This window comes from Papaver somniferum, chromosome 2, assembly GCF_003573695.1.
Source record: "Papaver somniferum cultivar HN1 chromosome 2, ASM357369v1, whole genome shotgun sequence".
In the NCBI taxonomy this organism is placed as follows: Eukaryota; Viridiplantae; Streptophyta; class Magnoliopsida; order Ranunculales; family Papaveraceae; genus Papaver; species Papaver somniferum.
In genome coordinates this window covers 152315866-152333114 of record NC_039359.1, presented here as the reverse complement: position 1 = coordinate 152333114, position 17249 = coordinate 152315866, and the positions used below count along the sequence as shown (strand labels likewise).

General features: G+C 36.5%; 1 protein-coding gene and 1 pseudogene across 1 annotated transcript; both read right to left on the bottom strand.

Moving 5' to 3' along the window:
• Positions 1-8549: 8549 nt before the first annotated feature.
• LOC113349473 lies at positions 8550-15235 on the bottom strand (annotated as a pseudogene).
• Positions 9766-12309, bottom strand: LOC113349474 (IAA-amino acid hydrolase ILR1-like 4). Its single transcript, XM_026593446.1, has 3 exons — positions 11306-12309; positions 11089-11213; positions 9766-10065 (listed from the first exon to the last, which is right to left on the bottom strand). The coding sequence occupies exons 1-2, from the start codon at positions 11660-11662 to the stop codon at positions 11205-11207; spliced, it is 366 nt and encodes a 121-aa protein (XP_026449231.1). The 5' UTR covers positions 11663-12309; the 3' UTR covers positions 9766-10065; positions 11089-11204.
• Positions 15236-17249: the final 2014 nt, after the last annotated feature.

Here is a 17249-nt window from a genome sequence, read left to right as displayed (position 1 = left end):
TGTGAATTCATCGAAACAAAGTTGATATGTTCTCTTCTAGTCATGAATTATCTCTTTGAGAATTTCATTATGATCCCGTAATTTTCGTACCTTTACCAATTTATATTGACAAAAAATGGGAGAATTATTTGGTAGTTCACACTACATACATATGGTTTACAGATCATTATGTAAGGGGGAGTGGTTTTCATTGTGAGATGGAAGTATTGACTAAGGGGGAGTGATACATATCACCGTAGTATTATTGTCAAAGTTGTGATACAATTGGACTCTGATGTTGTGTCATAATACTATGATCATTGTATAACAATGATTGAGAACATATGTTTTTCATATGTTTTCTTATTGTTATGGCTAGGGATCTTCAACAACAATGATGTTGAGTTGAACACGTTCAGAATCACTGAAGTACATGGAGTGGCGAAGAATTCAAGGAATGTTGAAGAACCAGGAAATCAAGCATCATGGATGTGAAGCTACAAAGTTTATTTATTTTGTAATCCATATGTATTGATATTTTTGTCACTAAAATTGACAAAGGGGGAGATTGTTAGAGCATTTCTCGATCGAACTCGCAACCGTTGCTATCTCAATCTTGTTTGTCAATTTTAGTTGATCAAAACTATAAGTCTTGATTTCTAGTCTACTTATACTATGTCTGCGATTATGATAGAATGTGTAGTTGAGCTTTAGACTTCACGGCGTTCATCGATTGAAGACGAATATTTACTGAGGAAAGCTTGGAGGAACTTCATCAACAAAAGGTATATGGAGACTAAAACTTATTTATCACTCAGAATTCTATTCTATTCTATCTCCTAATGAGACCAAGTCATATACCGATATAGACTTTTATATTATACATATTTGATATTTCGAGCTGAGTTTAACTCGGTTATCTATTTCTCGAAATATGTGTTGAATCTTTTTGCTTTAGCTACGTTTATCATATTCTTGACGAGTTTAAACTAAATAATAAGTCAAAAGATGATCATGTGAAAATTGCATTGAAACATCTTACATGATTTGTGGGAGACAATCATTTAATTTCGACTCGGAAAGTTTCGTATTGATCATTCGATCATTTGAAAATTACTTATAAGTTAATAGTTTGTGTCAGACAACTATTGTCGTCTTCTAAGGATGTTTGAATGATTGAAATGTGAGTTTAGAACAAAAACCTTTTTCTGGATACAACACAGTATGCGTACCAAGTATACGAACTGTTTTGGTATGATTCAGTCCGAGAACCTTGTTTGCATACCTAGTATGCGAACGGTTTTAACTGTTAAAGTCCGGGAACCAAGTTTGCATACCAGTATGCGAACGGTTCTACATGAGTTAAGGTCCGGGACAGCAGTATGCATATCCTTTTGCAAACTGCTGTACAAGACCAAAATCCGGAAGCTATAGTTTGTGTACCTGTTTGCAAACTTAGTGGTTAAAGTTCTAAAATCGGTTAAGTATGTTTTTCATACTCATGAACAAATACATTTATGAATTAAGGAATCCAATCTTTGCAAACCGTGGCTTAATGTTTATGAATTGATTCTTACAAATCAATTCGATTTTGTTTCAGTTGGTTCATATATATTTCTTTGAAATAGTGAACAATTGAATAACTCTATGAGGAACACAATTAGATTCATTTGATTATCTTTCATGATTGATTGATCATCATAGTTGATCTAGAAGTGTTAAATGAATTTGGTTAAGATAAAAGTGTTCATATGACTAACTTCGGTTGATTGTTATTGAGTCAATTCAATATACACCTTTAGGTACGGTTACCCATGTCTAAATGAAGGTATATTTCATTTGTGTGTAACAAGCTAAGACCATCTAACGGTGGAGATATATTGCTTTGGTTTTAAGCAGACTTATCTTGAATCTTAATTTTCATCTAATGGTGAATATTGAATGCTTTGTTACAAAGATATCTTACCTTTGATTGAAATAAAACCCTGATTTGAGAGACTATGTAAGGGAGAACTCTAGCAACTAGAAAACCTAATCCCGACAGTTTCCTGTGTCCTAGTTGCGACTAGATTCGATTCTCTTTTAAACATAGGTTTTTCCAAAAACATTATAGGTTAACGACTTGAAGATTTCATTTGTGATTCATGAAGCCAGGCCCAACTATTTTCTCTGTAGTTGTGTGTTCTGATCTTACTTGTTTTATCGTATTGAGTACTATCTTCTCTAAGATTTGCTCGAGATTTATCTCCGATAGGGAAGATATAAAAAATAATCAAAACGCTCTTCGTCTCATTCTTTGTGATTCCGAAATAACTTCTTTTACTACCATATAGTTAAGATATTGTGAGGTGATTGATGTTTCTAGGATGCTCTTTGGGAGTACAAGACCAGATTATCAATTTGTTAGAGCATTGCTCGGTCGAACTCGCATGCGTTGCTATCTCAAGCATGTTTGTCAATGCTAGTGATAAAAAATATAAGTCTTGATTTCTAGCCTACATAGCTAAAGGTCTCGGACTAGGATAGAAAGTGTAGTTGAGATCAAGAACTCCATGGAAATCATCATACAAGACGAAAGACTACTCAAGGAACTGGTGGATCTTCATCGACTGAAAGGTATGTGGAGACTTGAACTTATCTGTCACTCAAAAGTCTATTTATTATATCTCCTTCTCTTGAGAGAAAAGTCGTTTTGATATATAGACTTTCATTATACACATTTTCTATTTCGAGCCGAGTTTATCTCGCCTATCTATTTCTGAAAATATGTGTTGGTAAGCTTTCGCTTTAGCCGAATTCATCTTTACCTAGTGACGAAAGTCATGTTATGTTTCAATTAATTTGAAAATTTCTCTGACGAAAAATGGTCTGTGAATAGCGGCTATATCCGTCCTCTGAAAACGTTTCAATGATTAAAATGAGAGTTTAGATTACATAACCATTGGTAGGATATAAGCATTGTTGTGGAAACACATATATGTATAAGTTATTATTCCTTGAACCAAAGTTTGCGAACTTTGTTGATCAAGAGAAATGGAAGTGGCGTGAGCCAAGTCCGCGAACTGGCGGAAGTTCTCGACCCGAGAATTTTTGCTGGAGTTTGTGAACTCCTTTCATGAGCTTAAGTCCGCGAACCCAGTCCGCGAACTTGAGCAGGTTATATCTAAAACCGGTTGTTCTTGACTCATGTTTATTTAAACTAAGGAATGCTTTTGCAAACCGTGGCTATAAAGTTCATGAATCGATTCGAGTGAATCAAACCATTTTTGCTTCGATTGTGTCTTGTGTAGTTACATAAGATCTAAGCAATTGAACAACTCTCTAACTAGTTCATTTGAGTCATTTGAACTATTTATGGTGAAGAAGAATATGGTTGATATGAAAGTAATCATATGGCTAACCGTTTGGGGACGGTTCGTAAACCTAAAATTGGACATTTCATTTGTGTGTAACAAGCTAAGTTTTCGATCCAACAGTTGAGAAATATTAGCTTGAATCTAATCAGGTTTTCATCTAACGGTGAATATTGAATGCTTTGTTATCAAGCTAACATTGATTGAAAACCCTGATTTGAAAACTATATAAGGGAGAACTCTAGCAACTGGGAAACCTAATCCCCACACCTTACGTGTGATACTAGTTGCATAGCTAGAGTCGATTCTCCTTTGACCTTTGGTTTCTTCTTCTAAACCAGGTTAACGACTTAAAGACTTCATTGGGATTGTGAAGCCAGACCGATACTACTTTTCTTGTAGTTGTGTGATCTGATCTTGCATCTTCTGTCGTTACGAGTACGATTATAATAATTGGCTCAAGATTTATATCTCCGTTAGGAAAGATAAAAAAGTAATCACAAACACTTCATATCATAGTTTGTGATTCCACAATATCTTTTTCGCTGCGTCGATTAAGATTATTGTGAGGTGATCAATAATACTAGGCTGTTCTTCGGGAATATAAGACCGGTTTATTGATTGGTTCCTGTTCACCTTGATTTATCAAAAGACGGAACAAAACTCGTAGGTATATTCGTGGGAAACGGATTTATCTATTACCGTAGACTTTTCTATGTGATACATATTTGTTTATTAAAGTCTTCGGCTTTGGGTCGTAGCATCCTGCTGGGATCAGAGGCGTAGGAGCATAACTGTACCTTGGATCAGTGTGAGATTGATTGGGGTTCAACTACAGTGCAGACCGAAGTTAATTTGGAGTAGGCTAGTGTCTGTAGCGGCTCAATATAACGTGTGTTCAATCTGGACTAGGTCCCGGGTTTTTCTGCATTTGCGGTTTTCCTCCTTAACAAAATTCTGGTGTCTGTGTTATTTCTTTTCCGCATTATATTTTGTTATATAATTGAAATATCACAGGTTGTGCGTTGTTCAATCAATTAGAATATCCAACTTTTTGGTTGTTGATTTAAATTGATTGATACTTGGATATTGGTCTTTGGTACCATCCAAGTTATCTCTCTTTGATAAAGACTAGTAGATTTCTATTTGCTTGAGTAAAGATCAAATCGAGAGATTGAGATATAAACTCTTTGATATACTTTTATCTAGATTGAGTCTGACTGTCTAATTGATTCTCTAGAAAGTATATTGGAGTTTGTCCATACAGATTGTTAATTGAATTGTTGGGTGTGGTTGTTGTACCCCCGCTTTTTCACAATTGGTTCCCGTTCACCTTGATTCATCAAAAGACGGAACAAAAACTTCATAGGTACTTATGTGGGAGACAGATTTATCTATCAGATAGACTTATGATCTGTGGGAGACAGATTTGTTTATAAGTCTTCGAATTTGGGTCGTAGCAACTCTTAGTTGTGGGTGAGATAAGCTAAGAGAATCAAGTGCGCAGAATCCGGCGTGGATCAAAAGGCGTAAGGAACGCGACTGTACCTTAATCGGTGTGAGACTTGGTTTGGGATCAACTATATTCCAGTACGAAGTTAACTTGTAGAAGGCTAGTGTCTGTAGCGGCCTAATATAGTGTGGTGTTCAAAACTGGACTAGGTCCCGGGGTTTTTCTGTATTTTGCGGTTTCCTCGTTAACAAAACTTCTGGTGTCTGTGTTGTTTCTTTTCCGCATTATATTTGTTTATATAATTGAAATATCACTGATTGTGCGTAGTTCAATCAATTGGTAAATCCAACCTTGATTGTTGGATAGGAATTGATTGACACTTGGGCATTGGTCTTTGGTATCGTCTAAGTTATTTCTCATATCAATCGGGCTCACAGATTTCTATCTGTTCGATTGCAGATTGTATTGAGAAATTGAGATATAACTCTTTGATATATTTCTTGATTGAGCTCGCTTTTTAAGTTAGTGCTTCCAGAATTATTGGAATCAGTCCATACAAATTGTCAAACGAATTATTGGGTGTGGTTGTTATACCCCCGCTTTTTCAAGTAGGATATAAAATTAGAATAGAAAATTCAAATAAAAATTAGATTAGAAGAGAAAATTCAAGAGAAGTGAATTTTGGTGTGAGTGGGTTATTTGAAGATAGTGGTAAAAATATGACCGTTTTTACTTTTGGAAAAATAGCCGTTGGTGGACGATCATAATCCGCTGGCGGGTTGTCTAGAACCGCAAGGTTTTTGTTAAACCGCTCGCGATTACACTAAATCTGCGCAGTTGATTATTATCCGCCGGTTACTTTTACCATAATGAAAGATGTTATTTGTCCATCCATCTAGCTGAACAAAGTTTTTGTTATCTTTAACCTACGTACACAACACCTCAAAAAACTCGATTCAATTCCAAAGAAGTCTTCTAGAAGGAGTTACTGGACATGGGAAGCACCCATCAGCGAATCAACGAACAAGCACCCTACATTTTACTAGAATTTTCTTTTTCTTATTTTGCTCCGTAAAGAAAAGTTTATTAGAAAAGGAAGGAGTGACAAAAGACAACCAACCACCAACACAAGAACAAAGCAAGTACAAGGCCAAAGCCAACCGGAAAAAACCAAAACAAAGGAAAGCGGACAGTCAAGAAGAGTTAAAGAACAACTCCTTCCAGTTACAAATTACATCATTAACAGATAATCCAGCCATACAAGGAGAGTAAGAAGCCCAGTTATACGAAGTTAACTTAATATCCTTTATAAGATCTTCAACTGTGCGCTCTTTGTTGTTGAAGGTACGATTGTTGCGTTCCAACCAAATAACCCACATAGAAGTAAGGCGTTTCCAGATTTCTTTAGCGCGAGCAGAAAAACGAGGTGTTACCCCTATGGTCATCTATAGTGTGATGTGTATCATCTTGCTATTTCGGTTTCCAAGTTGGTCAAGTCTTGATAACATGCATGGATGTTAGTTTATGATCTTCAATTAAGAAAGAAAATCAATCTTAACTAAAAGTTTAAGATATGAAACCGGGATGAACAATTTTCATGATGACAATAAGCGATGGAGTCAAAAATCGAATCAACGAGATAATCCCAAGGTGCGTAGGTTTGTTAAATTAGAGTCTTGGAGACACCACCAAGATAGACTATGGTTTTTGTATGTACCCCGGTATTAAGACTGGGTTCAACTATCAAAATATTTTTGCTTAAAACAGTACAACAAAATTCTATACTCCTGCAGCATAACCCATCTTTTGCTAGCATTCAGTGTGCCCATAATTCAGCTGTGTAACCATGACAAAGGTGAATCTCCAAATATTTACCTGTGGAACAGTCTCAGGATTAACTTCTCTACCCGTGGTGAAAAAACTGTCCATTTAAGGATTTCTAGAAATTTTGCTCGGCAGCTCGTGCAGTTGATTGTGATGGTGAACACACCAGGTAAATGAACAACTTGTCCAAATTAGCTGAATTGATTGTGATGCTATTTTTTCTTCCTTTTTTTGTCTTGTAAAATGTAACGTTTTGAAAACCGCGACAGGGTACTAGTAGTTTGTTGATCACAAATCCACATAAACCAGGGAAACGAATCGACTATGAGTAGGGTGTGGAAAACAAGGCCAGAAGACGGGCAGAAAATGTACAGTTTGCCCGTTCATTTTCCCACGTAATAAAAACTGCCCGGGAATAATTCCATAGTCTATATAAAGGGCTGTTAACTTTCACCATTTCCTCACAGAAACTTAAAAATCCTCTCAAATACTTTACAAGATTTGAAGCAGAAGAGAAGTTATGGAGGGTCTTAGTACTACTTGTAGAGCTTCATACATTTCGATAATGGTGATTGCTTGTGCAATTTTGTATCTCACTGGGGGAACTTATGCTGCTGCTAATATTGATGCTGTTGCTGATGTTGTTGCGGATGCTGTTGGTGATGTTATTGGTGTAACGGCACCTGCTCCAGCACCAACTGCTAATGCTGATGTTGTTGGTTCTCCCTCAATTGCTATTGCTTTGTTTGTTTCTGGTCTTGCTTTCTTGCTCCCTTAAATCTTCAAATAAGGTTGAGAAACAAGATTGTTGTTTATGTATTGTTCTTGCTAGCAATGTCATTTAGTGGTTTTCTTCTTATATAGTTTTATTCTAGTTGTAGATGAAAATGTTAATCGGATCAATTGACTCCTATATTTGCTTCTAATGTATGCCTTCTTTTAATATCCAATTTTAACAAAAAAAAAAATCGACTACAAGATCAAATTTCTCATACTGGAAAGAAGAAAGAACAAATGATAAAGAACACGCTTGTTGCGCTCCATATCTTAAGTTTGGCGAGCCTTAGACTCTTGGATCGTGGTATTCACCTGATGACATGCTGTCAAACACTGTCGAGAAAATAAAAGGAAAAACTAAATGTATTGAATCTCGCTTGCACTGTAATAGTGTGATGTTTTAGTTATAATTTTTCAATTTACTTGAGAATTTGTGCAAAAAGTACCGGTTTTACTGCCTTCTTTCATAGCTATAATCTCCTTACTAGCTTTGATTTCTAGTCTAAGCGAGTGTTTGCAATATGCGAGGCACACACATGGATGCGGGCTTCCAAACGTACAGTTTTCAACTTGCATTTGGAAGCAGCGTTCAGCAAAACACCCTCAACTCTATCTACTAGTACTAGATAATTTTAGCACAACTTGCAAACAATAGCATAGTTGGAAAATGTATGATATACGCAATTACGAATCAAAATCGATGTCAACTTAGAGATATGAAATCTGGATGAACAAATTCATGATGACATTTAACTGAAATGAATCAGTGATGAGCCAGAAATCGAATCAACTAGGTGATCCCGAGGTGCACTAGATTTGGCAAATTGGGGTCTTGGAGACCACCAAGAAACTATGGTTTTTGTATGTTCCCCGGTATTAAGACTTGGGTTCAACAATCAATATCTTTGGCTATGGCAAGGATGAAAATGTTATTGGGATCATTTGACTGCTATATTTCACTTCTCAGGTATTCCTTCTTTTAACTTCAGAATTTATGAAAATGATAGAAAATACGCGAATTGCTCTGGCGGGTGGCGAGCGCTATATTTTCAAATCTTGGATTCACCTGAAGGGTTAGCCGTCTGGCAGAGATGGAGAATCAAGTAATCTATACAGCATTAAAAATGTAGATACTTACACTTAAAAATTACTTTCCTAAGACAGAAGAGAAAAACTGCGATTGGTATTATTAATGCCAACAATATTCAGTTGCCAGAGAGTGATGAGAAGCTCAGCGTCACAGCTAAACTTAGAAGAGTCTATATACAAATTCACATGGTTACATGTAAAGAACTCACTACTTCCATCTATCCGAGTCTGGAAAAACTTAGATTTCGTTACGAAGCTTATAGAAACACCTTACAACTCATCATGAAGCTTTCGGTCAGAGATATGAGACTTCGATTCGAATTCAAGGAGATACCTAGTAGCTACTGATGCATGTAATGCTGCACCATAGGGAAGCACATCTTCATTGACAGTGTAATATGGTGAATGCCCAGATGCGAGTTTTCCGCGTGTTTCATTTTGCATCCCAACGAAAAAGAAGCATCCTGGCATCACTTCTGAGTAAAAGGAGAAGTCTTCAGATCCCATTAATGGCTGCATGTCTCTGACGTTATCGGTCCCCAACATATCCCCTGCGACATTTTCAAAATGCTTATGTAATACTTTGTTGTTGGCAGTTACGGGGAAATCTATCTTATTATCTGGGGAGAAGTCGACTGTTGCGTTGCATCTTTGAACAGCAGCTTGTGCCTTGATGACCTGCCACAGTGTCAGTTGAAGAAAATCAGTACCATAATATGGAATAAGGGTAAAGTTGTGACTGATTTTACCTCTTCATTCGTTTCTTGAGTTGCTTAAAGCTTTCTGTTGAGAAGGCTCTAAAGGTGCCACCAACGGTGACAGAGTCTGGAATAACATTGAATGGCCCTCCTCCTTCGAATTTTGCAACAGTTACAACCTAAACAAAACGATGTTTGTTCATTAGTGACGAAGATAATAAACAAGGTTGATAAACAATTGGTGTTATCATTTGTACAAAAGACATGCTTTTTGTTTCCAGACGCAATCATGATGATAACAATACCAGTCTGCATTTGATGGAAGAAGAAGAAGAAGAAGAAGTATACTAACTCTTTTTGGGGTCAGAATGCATCTTCTTGAAGTATACTTTAGCTTTTGAAAATTCATTAATCACGAACAACAGATGGATTTACGACAAATGAGGACAGATAAATAGAAAACTCTATGACTTCTGCATTAAAATCTGGCTGTAGTGCTAAGTGACTAAAGTATTCGGGATAGGTATATCCGACTTTTAACACGAAAAAACATAAAAAACAAAGAAAGAAGCAAGTACCTGTGAATCCAGTGGATCAGCTTCGCGTGAGACAAGATGTTGCAAGCTAACAATTACATTTGATGCGGCAACAATAGGATCAATGGTATGCTGGGGGATCGCTGCATGACCTCCCTTTCCGCTAATTACTGCCTCAAAAAAGCCGCTCCCAGCAAGCAGAGCACCGGGTCTGGAAGCAACCGAGCCAATTGGTAAGTGAATCGAGACGTGGAGCCCAAAGATAGCATCATATTGTCTAATATTCCATCTTCTACTATTTTCTTTGCTCCCCCTGCTCCTTCCTCGGCTGGTTGGAAAACTAGGAGTACAGTTCCCTGTCAAAAGCACCCAAAAAAAAAAAAAAAAAATAAGAAAGGGAATTTTAATAAAACTTAAGCGTAGGGTATGTTGAACATCACAATCCTTTTGCTTAAACTGTATTCTAGGTTCAAAAAAGCTTGTGGGTAGAAAACTTTAACCACAGTAGAAACAAGTCCATGAAACCTTACCAGCCATCTTATGTTCAAACTTACGCAAAATTGCATTAATGTCAAGAACTAGCTATTATCTAACAGGATTGATATCAAAGTTATTTTGAGTGGTCGAGAAAAAAAATAAATTGAGCTGAATATGGAAATGTGATCCAAGGAATAACTTTAGAAGGGGGAAGCTGTCCAGGACAAGAGTGAAAAAGTAATCCACAGCACAGGTGCGAAATACATGTTAAAGTACAACACTCGTTCCATTGAAGAATCCAGAAGGAAAACAAGACCGATTACTTTAAGTTGGTTTTTCTTAAAATCAGTTTATAAGAATTTCGAAACCTTGTGAATGCTAACAAAACGTCTACCTGTACGACATGATTCATATCATCAAAGGGTTTTTCTCCTCCTCCTTGTTTATCTTAAAAACACAGGAGAGAAGATTATAAACTTAATCACTCAAAAGATCATTACACGGTACGAAGCAGTGAACGCCTAGCTTGACCAAATGCTGCTCTTTAGTTACTCTATTAAAATAAAAATTTTAAACACAGCCGATATACAAGCAAATTGCCTAACATAGCTAAAATTGACATATACAGAGATTATATAAACATAACCATCTACCTTTCGAAATTCGAAGCTACCCAAAATCATAGTTAATATTTCGTTCAACAAAAGGAATACAATAACCAGACAGACCCATATATAAAGTAATGTAGGCTATGCAGTCATGAAAACATTACTTACCATCTATACTTAGCGAATAGATTATACTTACATAGCAAAATACATGAGCTAACCAAGCAATTGATAACACAAACTCAGAACATAACTGTAAACAGGTAAGCAGCACACAGACACACAAACACGAACCTTCAATTCATGGCGATGATCTTGAAGGATTTTTGCTGCACCAAGAAGCATTGCAACATGAGCATCATGTCCACAAGCGTGCATCTTTCCAGGAATTTTACTTTTATGATCCCACTCTAACTCTCCTGCAACAAACAACATACACAAATCCAATCAAACCCTATTCACCACAACACAAACAAAAAAAATCTAAAAAATCTAAAACCCAAAGACTGACCTGCATAGCAAGGGCATCCATATCAGCTCTAATAGCAACAAATGGTGGTTCACCAGTACCAATCATACCTACTACACCAGTAACAGCAATTGGATGCTTATAAGCAATACCCATTTTATCTAATTCATCTCTAATCAATTTGCCAGTCTCAAATTCTTCAAATGCAAGTTCTGGGTTTTCATGAATTCTTCTTCTAGCATCAATCATTAAGTTCACAAGCTCTGGTTGTTTAGCATAGTTTAAGAAACTGGTTGGAATTTCTGATAATTCTGCTGAACTCAATGAATTTGAAGATATGGGTTTTGACCAGAATAAGTTCAGAATCAAAATTGATGTGAAAGTTCTCCAAAATCCCATGTTTTTGTTTGTTTGCTGTGTGATTTGAGTTTGAGTTTGGAATTGAAGCTGTCTCGGTCTTATAAAGAAGACTTGTTAACGAATCGGTCGACTCGGGTTGAGGGAACCGGTTTGGACTGTGTTGACTCTTGAGTGTCAGCGCTGCTGTTGCTGCTTCTCTCAAATACTGTTATCGCTGTGGCAAGTGTCTAGACCCTCGCATCTTAGCATTCACATGACGGGTTAGCCATCTTGAGAATCTAGTGTGCCCCCATGACCATGCCATCAAGCACTGAACCTCAAAACTACAATTCCAGGACCATAATCTGGCAAAATTTTCTCTTGAATTTTTGATAGGTCAATGTGAGTAGAACACAGCCACAAATGATTCCCACCTTCGCAAAATCAGCTGCCATGCGGAGATGGAAAATCAACAGAACAATAAAATGGATCTAATGTAGACACACACTTACCTAACAGTCGAGAACGGAAACTGCGATCGGTATTATAAATGCCAACAATGCTCAGTTGCCACGAAGTGATGAGAAGAAGCTCATGTAGTTGTAAATTTTCAATTCACAGTTTAACTTAAGAAAAGTCAATTTTACAAGTTAACATGATGATATGTAAAGAACCCACTTCTGCAATTTCGCAGAGTCTGGAAACTTTCTATGAAGGTCATAAAAACATGGAAACACCTTATAACTCATCACGAACCTTTTGATGAGAGAGATGAGATTTTGATTCGAATTCAAGGAGATACCGAGTAGCTAATGATGCATGTAATGCTGCACCATAAGGAAGCACATCTTCATTGATAGTGAAATATGGTGAATGCACAGATGGGATTTCTCCAAGTGTTTCATTTTTCATTCCTATGAAAGAAAAGCATCCTGGTATCACTTCTGAGTAAAATGAGAAGTCTTCCGTTCCCATTAATGGTTGCATGTCTTTGACGTTAGTGGTCCCCGGCATATCCCCTGCGACATTTTCGAAATGCTTATGTAATACTTTGTTGTTAGTGGTTACGGGAAAAAATATCTTATTCTCTGGAAGGAAGTCAACAGTAGCATTGCATCTCTGAACAGCAGCTTGTTTGATAACCTGTCACAATGCAAGTTGAAGGGAATAAGTCCCATGATGACTAGGAATAAGCATGAAGCTGTAATTGGTTGTACCTCTTCAATTCGTTTCTTGAGTTGTATAAAGCTTTCTGTCGAGAAGGCTCTAAAGGTGCCTCCAATGGTGACAGAATCTGGAATAACATTGAATGCCCCACCTCCTTGGACTTTTCCAACTGTTACAACCTGAGGACAGCAATGCTTATTTTTAGCGACGGAGATGCTAAAGGAGGTTCACAAATAGTTGGTAATTTCATTTGTTCAAAAAGAAATGCTTCCTACTTCGAGATGCAAATAAAGAAGAAGAAAAAGTGTCAATCTTTGTGTTTTCAAACCGAAGGCATAGGTTACTCTAAATTACTGAAATATACTCGAGGGAATAAAATGCATCATCCTTTTGGAAAGTCATTTATCACGGAGAAACAACAGATGGATTAACGACAAAAATGAGGGAAGATAAATACAAAACTCTACGGCTTCTGCATCAGAATCAGGTTATAGTAGGAAGAAAGAGAGAGATACCTATTGCTAAAGATATTCATGACAGGTATAACTGATTTATTTACCCGAAAACATAAAATTAAGGCAGATACCTGTGAATCCAGTGGATCAGCTTCACGTGAGACAAGGTGTTGCAAACTAAACAATTATGCTAGATGCTGCTACAATTGGGTCAATTGTATGCTGAGGGATCGCTGCATGACCCCCCTTTCCGCTAATTACTGCCTCAAAAAAGCCGCTACCAGCAAGCAAAGGACCGGGTCTAGAAGCAACCGAGCCAATTGGTAGGTCAGCGAAGACATGGATCCCAAAGATAGCATCAATGTTGTCTAATATTCCATCTTCTACCATTTTCTTTGCTCCCCCACCTCCTTCCTCAGCTGGTTGAAAGACTAGGATAAGAGTTCCCTGTCAAAAGCACAAACTGAAATCATGTAACAATTTCAACTTAACAAAAATTAAGCATATAAATTAGCTATTTGAATTGTTTCCAACCAGAAGTCCTACGACTGAAGCTATGTGAAGTTGCATTACGTCAAGAAATTAGCTATCTAACATAATTAGCAAGGTATGATATCAAAGTAGTTTTAAGTGGTCGAGAAAAAAAACAGATTAAACTCAATATGGAAGTGTGATCCAAGGAACAACTTTTGGAGGTGGGAAGCTGGCCAGGAAAAAAGTAATCCACAGTACAGATACAAATTACATGTTAAACATTCATCCCCATAGAAGGATTGAAGAATTCAGAAGGAAAACAAGACAGTTACAGTAAGTTAGTACTAAGTACTTCGGACGTGGAAACCAAAACCAGTTTTATAGAAAGCTCTAAATAAATGGGGAGTCGAAATTCCAGACCTTGCGAAATTGCGAAAGCTAACAATCAAAGCATCTACATATTTGACTGATGATTCATATTGTCTTAGGGTCTTTCTCTTCCTACTTGTATATCCTAAAATCACGTCTATATCCAAAAATCACGTCTCGAAAGATTGTTAATTGTTATACATGACAAAGCAGTAAAAGACTAGCTTGGCGTACTGCTGTTCTTCAGTTAATCATTGCCAATTAACAAGCTAATTGCTTAACATATATAGAGAGTATCTACCATAATGAACTACCAATCGAAACTCGAAGCTTCTCAAAATCAACATGTTGAACATGGTAAATACTTCGATTCAATAAAACCAATACAATAGCCAGCCAAACCCATATGTAAAGCAATGTAGGCAAGAAAACATTATGTAATATCTAACTATGTTTCAAAATACATGATCTGACCTAGCGACTGAGAACATAAACTCACAACATACAGTAAGCAGAAAACATACAAACACACAGACAAACCTTCAATTCATGGCGATGATCTTGAAGGATTTTAGCTGCACCAAGAAGCATTGCAACATGAGCATCATGTCCACAAGCGTGCATCTTTCCAGGAACCTTACTTTTATGCTCCCACTCTACACTCTCCTGCAACAAACAACATACACAAATCCGATCAAACCCTATTCACCAAAACACAAATCAAAGAAATCTAAAACCCAAAGACTGACCTGCATAGCAAGGGCATCCATATCAGCTCTAATAGCAACAAATGGTGGTTCACCAGTACCAATCATACCTACTACACCAGTAACAGCAATTGGATATTTATAAGCAATACCCATTTTATCTAATTCATTTCTAATCAATTTACTAGTTTCAAATTCTTCAAATCCAAGTTCTGGGTTCTCATGAATTCTTCTTCTAATATCAACCATCCATTTAACAAGCTCTGGTTTTTTAGCATAGTTTAAGAAATTGGTTGGAAATTCTGATAATTCTGCTGAACTCAATGAATTTGAAGATATGGGTTTTGACCAGAATAAGTTCAGAATCAAAATTGATGTGAAAATTTTCCAAAATCCCATGTTTTTGTTTGTTTGCTGTGTGATTTGAGTTTGAGTTTGGAATTGAAGCTGTCTCGGTGTTATAAAGAAGACTTGTTAACGAATCGGTTGACTCGGGGTTAAGAGAATCGTTTTGGACTCTCTTGAGTATTAGCGAATCAGCGATGCTGTTGTTGGTTCTCTCGAGTACTGTTATTGCTCTGGCGAGCGTCTAGACCCTCCGATTCACATTATGGGTTAGCCATCTTGAGAATCTAGTGTGCCGCCATGAGTCCATGACCATGCCATCAACCTCGAAACTGAAATTCCAGGACCATAATCTGGTAAAATTTCACTTGAAGTCGAGGTGAGTCGAACACAAACATAAATGATTGCCGAGATGGAAAATCATGGAACAATAAAATCGATCTCCACACTTTCCTAACAGTCGAGAGTGTGTATTGTTAATGTCAAATGGTTAATTTGGAAAAATCAAGTGTTTTCTTTAGCAAAAATCTAAACAAAGAGGATTGCGAAAATATCATAGAAATGTTGCGGATGAAACAAATGGAAGAAAATGAAAAGTACCTGGGAACTATTCTGCAAACTCCAAGAAGTAAAGATAAATTTTTTGATTTGGCAGTTGATAAAATGGGAAATAGATTACAAACATGGCAAGGTAAATTAACTTCACAAGCTGGTAGAATTACTACACAAATCCAGGCTTCTCTCAGTTCAAAAGCAAACTATCAAATGGGTCTTTTTGAAGTGCCAGATAAAACTATCACAAGAATGGAAAGAATTCAAAGGAATTATTCTATGAGTATTATCCAATGAACTTGAATAGTTTGAGTCAAACACAAGACAGAACTATCAAACCAATACCATATTGGATCTTCCCAATCATTAATACTTTCAATGATGCTTCTTGGTTATCTGAAAATACTAATGCAGGCTTTGGTTTTGTTTTTCGAAACTGGACAGGTACCTTCAAAGGAGCAGAATCAGGAATCTTTAGGACTTCCAAGCTGAAGAAGCAGAAGCTCTAGCTCTGCTACAGGCGACTAAATGGGTCATTTCAAATAATCTACAACATCTGGTCATAGAAGGAGATAACCAGGCTATTATTAGACACTTACAAGGCAAGGTTTCAGCAGTTCAATGGCAAAGTATAGCCATTCTAGAAGAAGTTAAGAAGTTGGCAGTAAATCTTATTCACTTTTTGGGGTTTAATCATGTAGATAGAAAAGCTAACAGAGTAGCTGAGCTTTTGGCAAAGAAAGGAAGGAAAAATAACACTAAAACCTCCTGGATAAACCAAGCTCCTCTTTTTTTAATTCCTACAATGGCTTTTGACATGTCAAAGCTTATGAAGTCTGTAATTTTAATAACTTTGTTGTAACAATTTCAGAGGAAGTTAATCTAACAGATTCAGTCATCGGAAGAATAACTCAGCATCAGTTGGTTATTGATGATACCGAATCAAACGATTAACCTTTCTCTATTTTCAGTAATATATCCTATTTTCAAAAAAAAAAAAAAAAAAAAAGGAGGAAACAGTATCTCTTGGAAGAAAATTAACATACCAAAAAGATATGGAGGCTTGGGTATTAAGAATTTAAAAGTGGTTAATCTATCACTTTTAGCCAAACTGGCATGGAGATTGCTGCATGAGAAACAAGTTATGTGGTACAAAATTCTTGAGGCAAGAAATTTTAAAGGGAAAGATTTATTAGCTGATGATACTTCAAAAAAAACAAAAGTTCATGGATATGGCAAAGTATACAACATGGTCTTAAAATTATAAAGTCTTATTACATATGTGGAGATTGTTGATGGTACTTCAGTGTATGCTCGTAAACATAGATGGTTCACAAATGGGGAAGTTTCAAGCTCAACTCATAAGTCTCGAGTCAATATAAATATTACTGTTTCAAATCTCATTGATGAAGACACAAAAAATTGGAATATTAATAAACTGCAAGAACACTTCTAAGTGAGCAGACCAAAAAAATTCTTCACATAAGAATTCCTAGTAATGGGAAAGACAAGTTGAGATGTCCTTTAACCAGATGTGGAAAATTTACTTCAAATTCAATTTACATAGAAATAATGAAG

Coding starts and splice junctions, on each gene's coding strand:
- LOC113349474 (XM_026593446.1), bottom strand. CDS start 11,662: ATGGGATTTTGGAGAACTTTCACATCAATTTTGATTCTGAACTTATTC.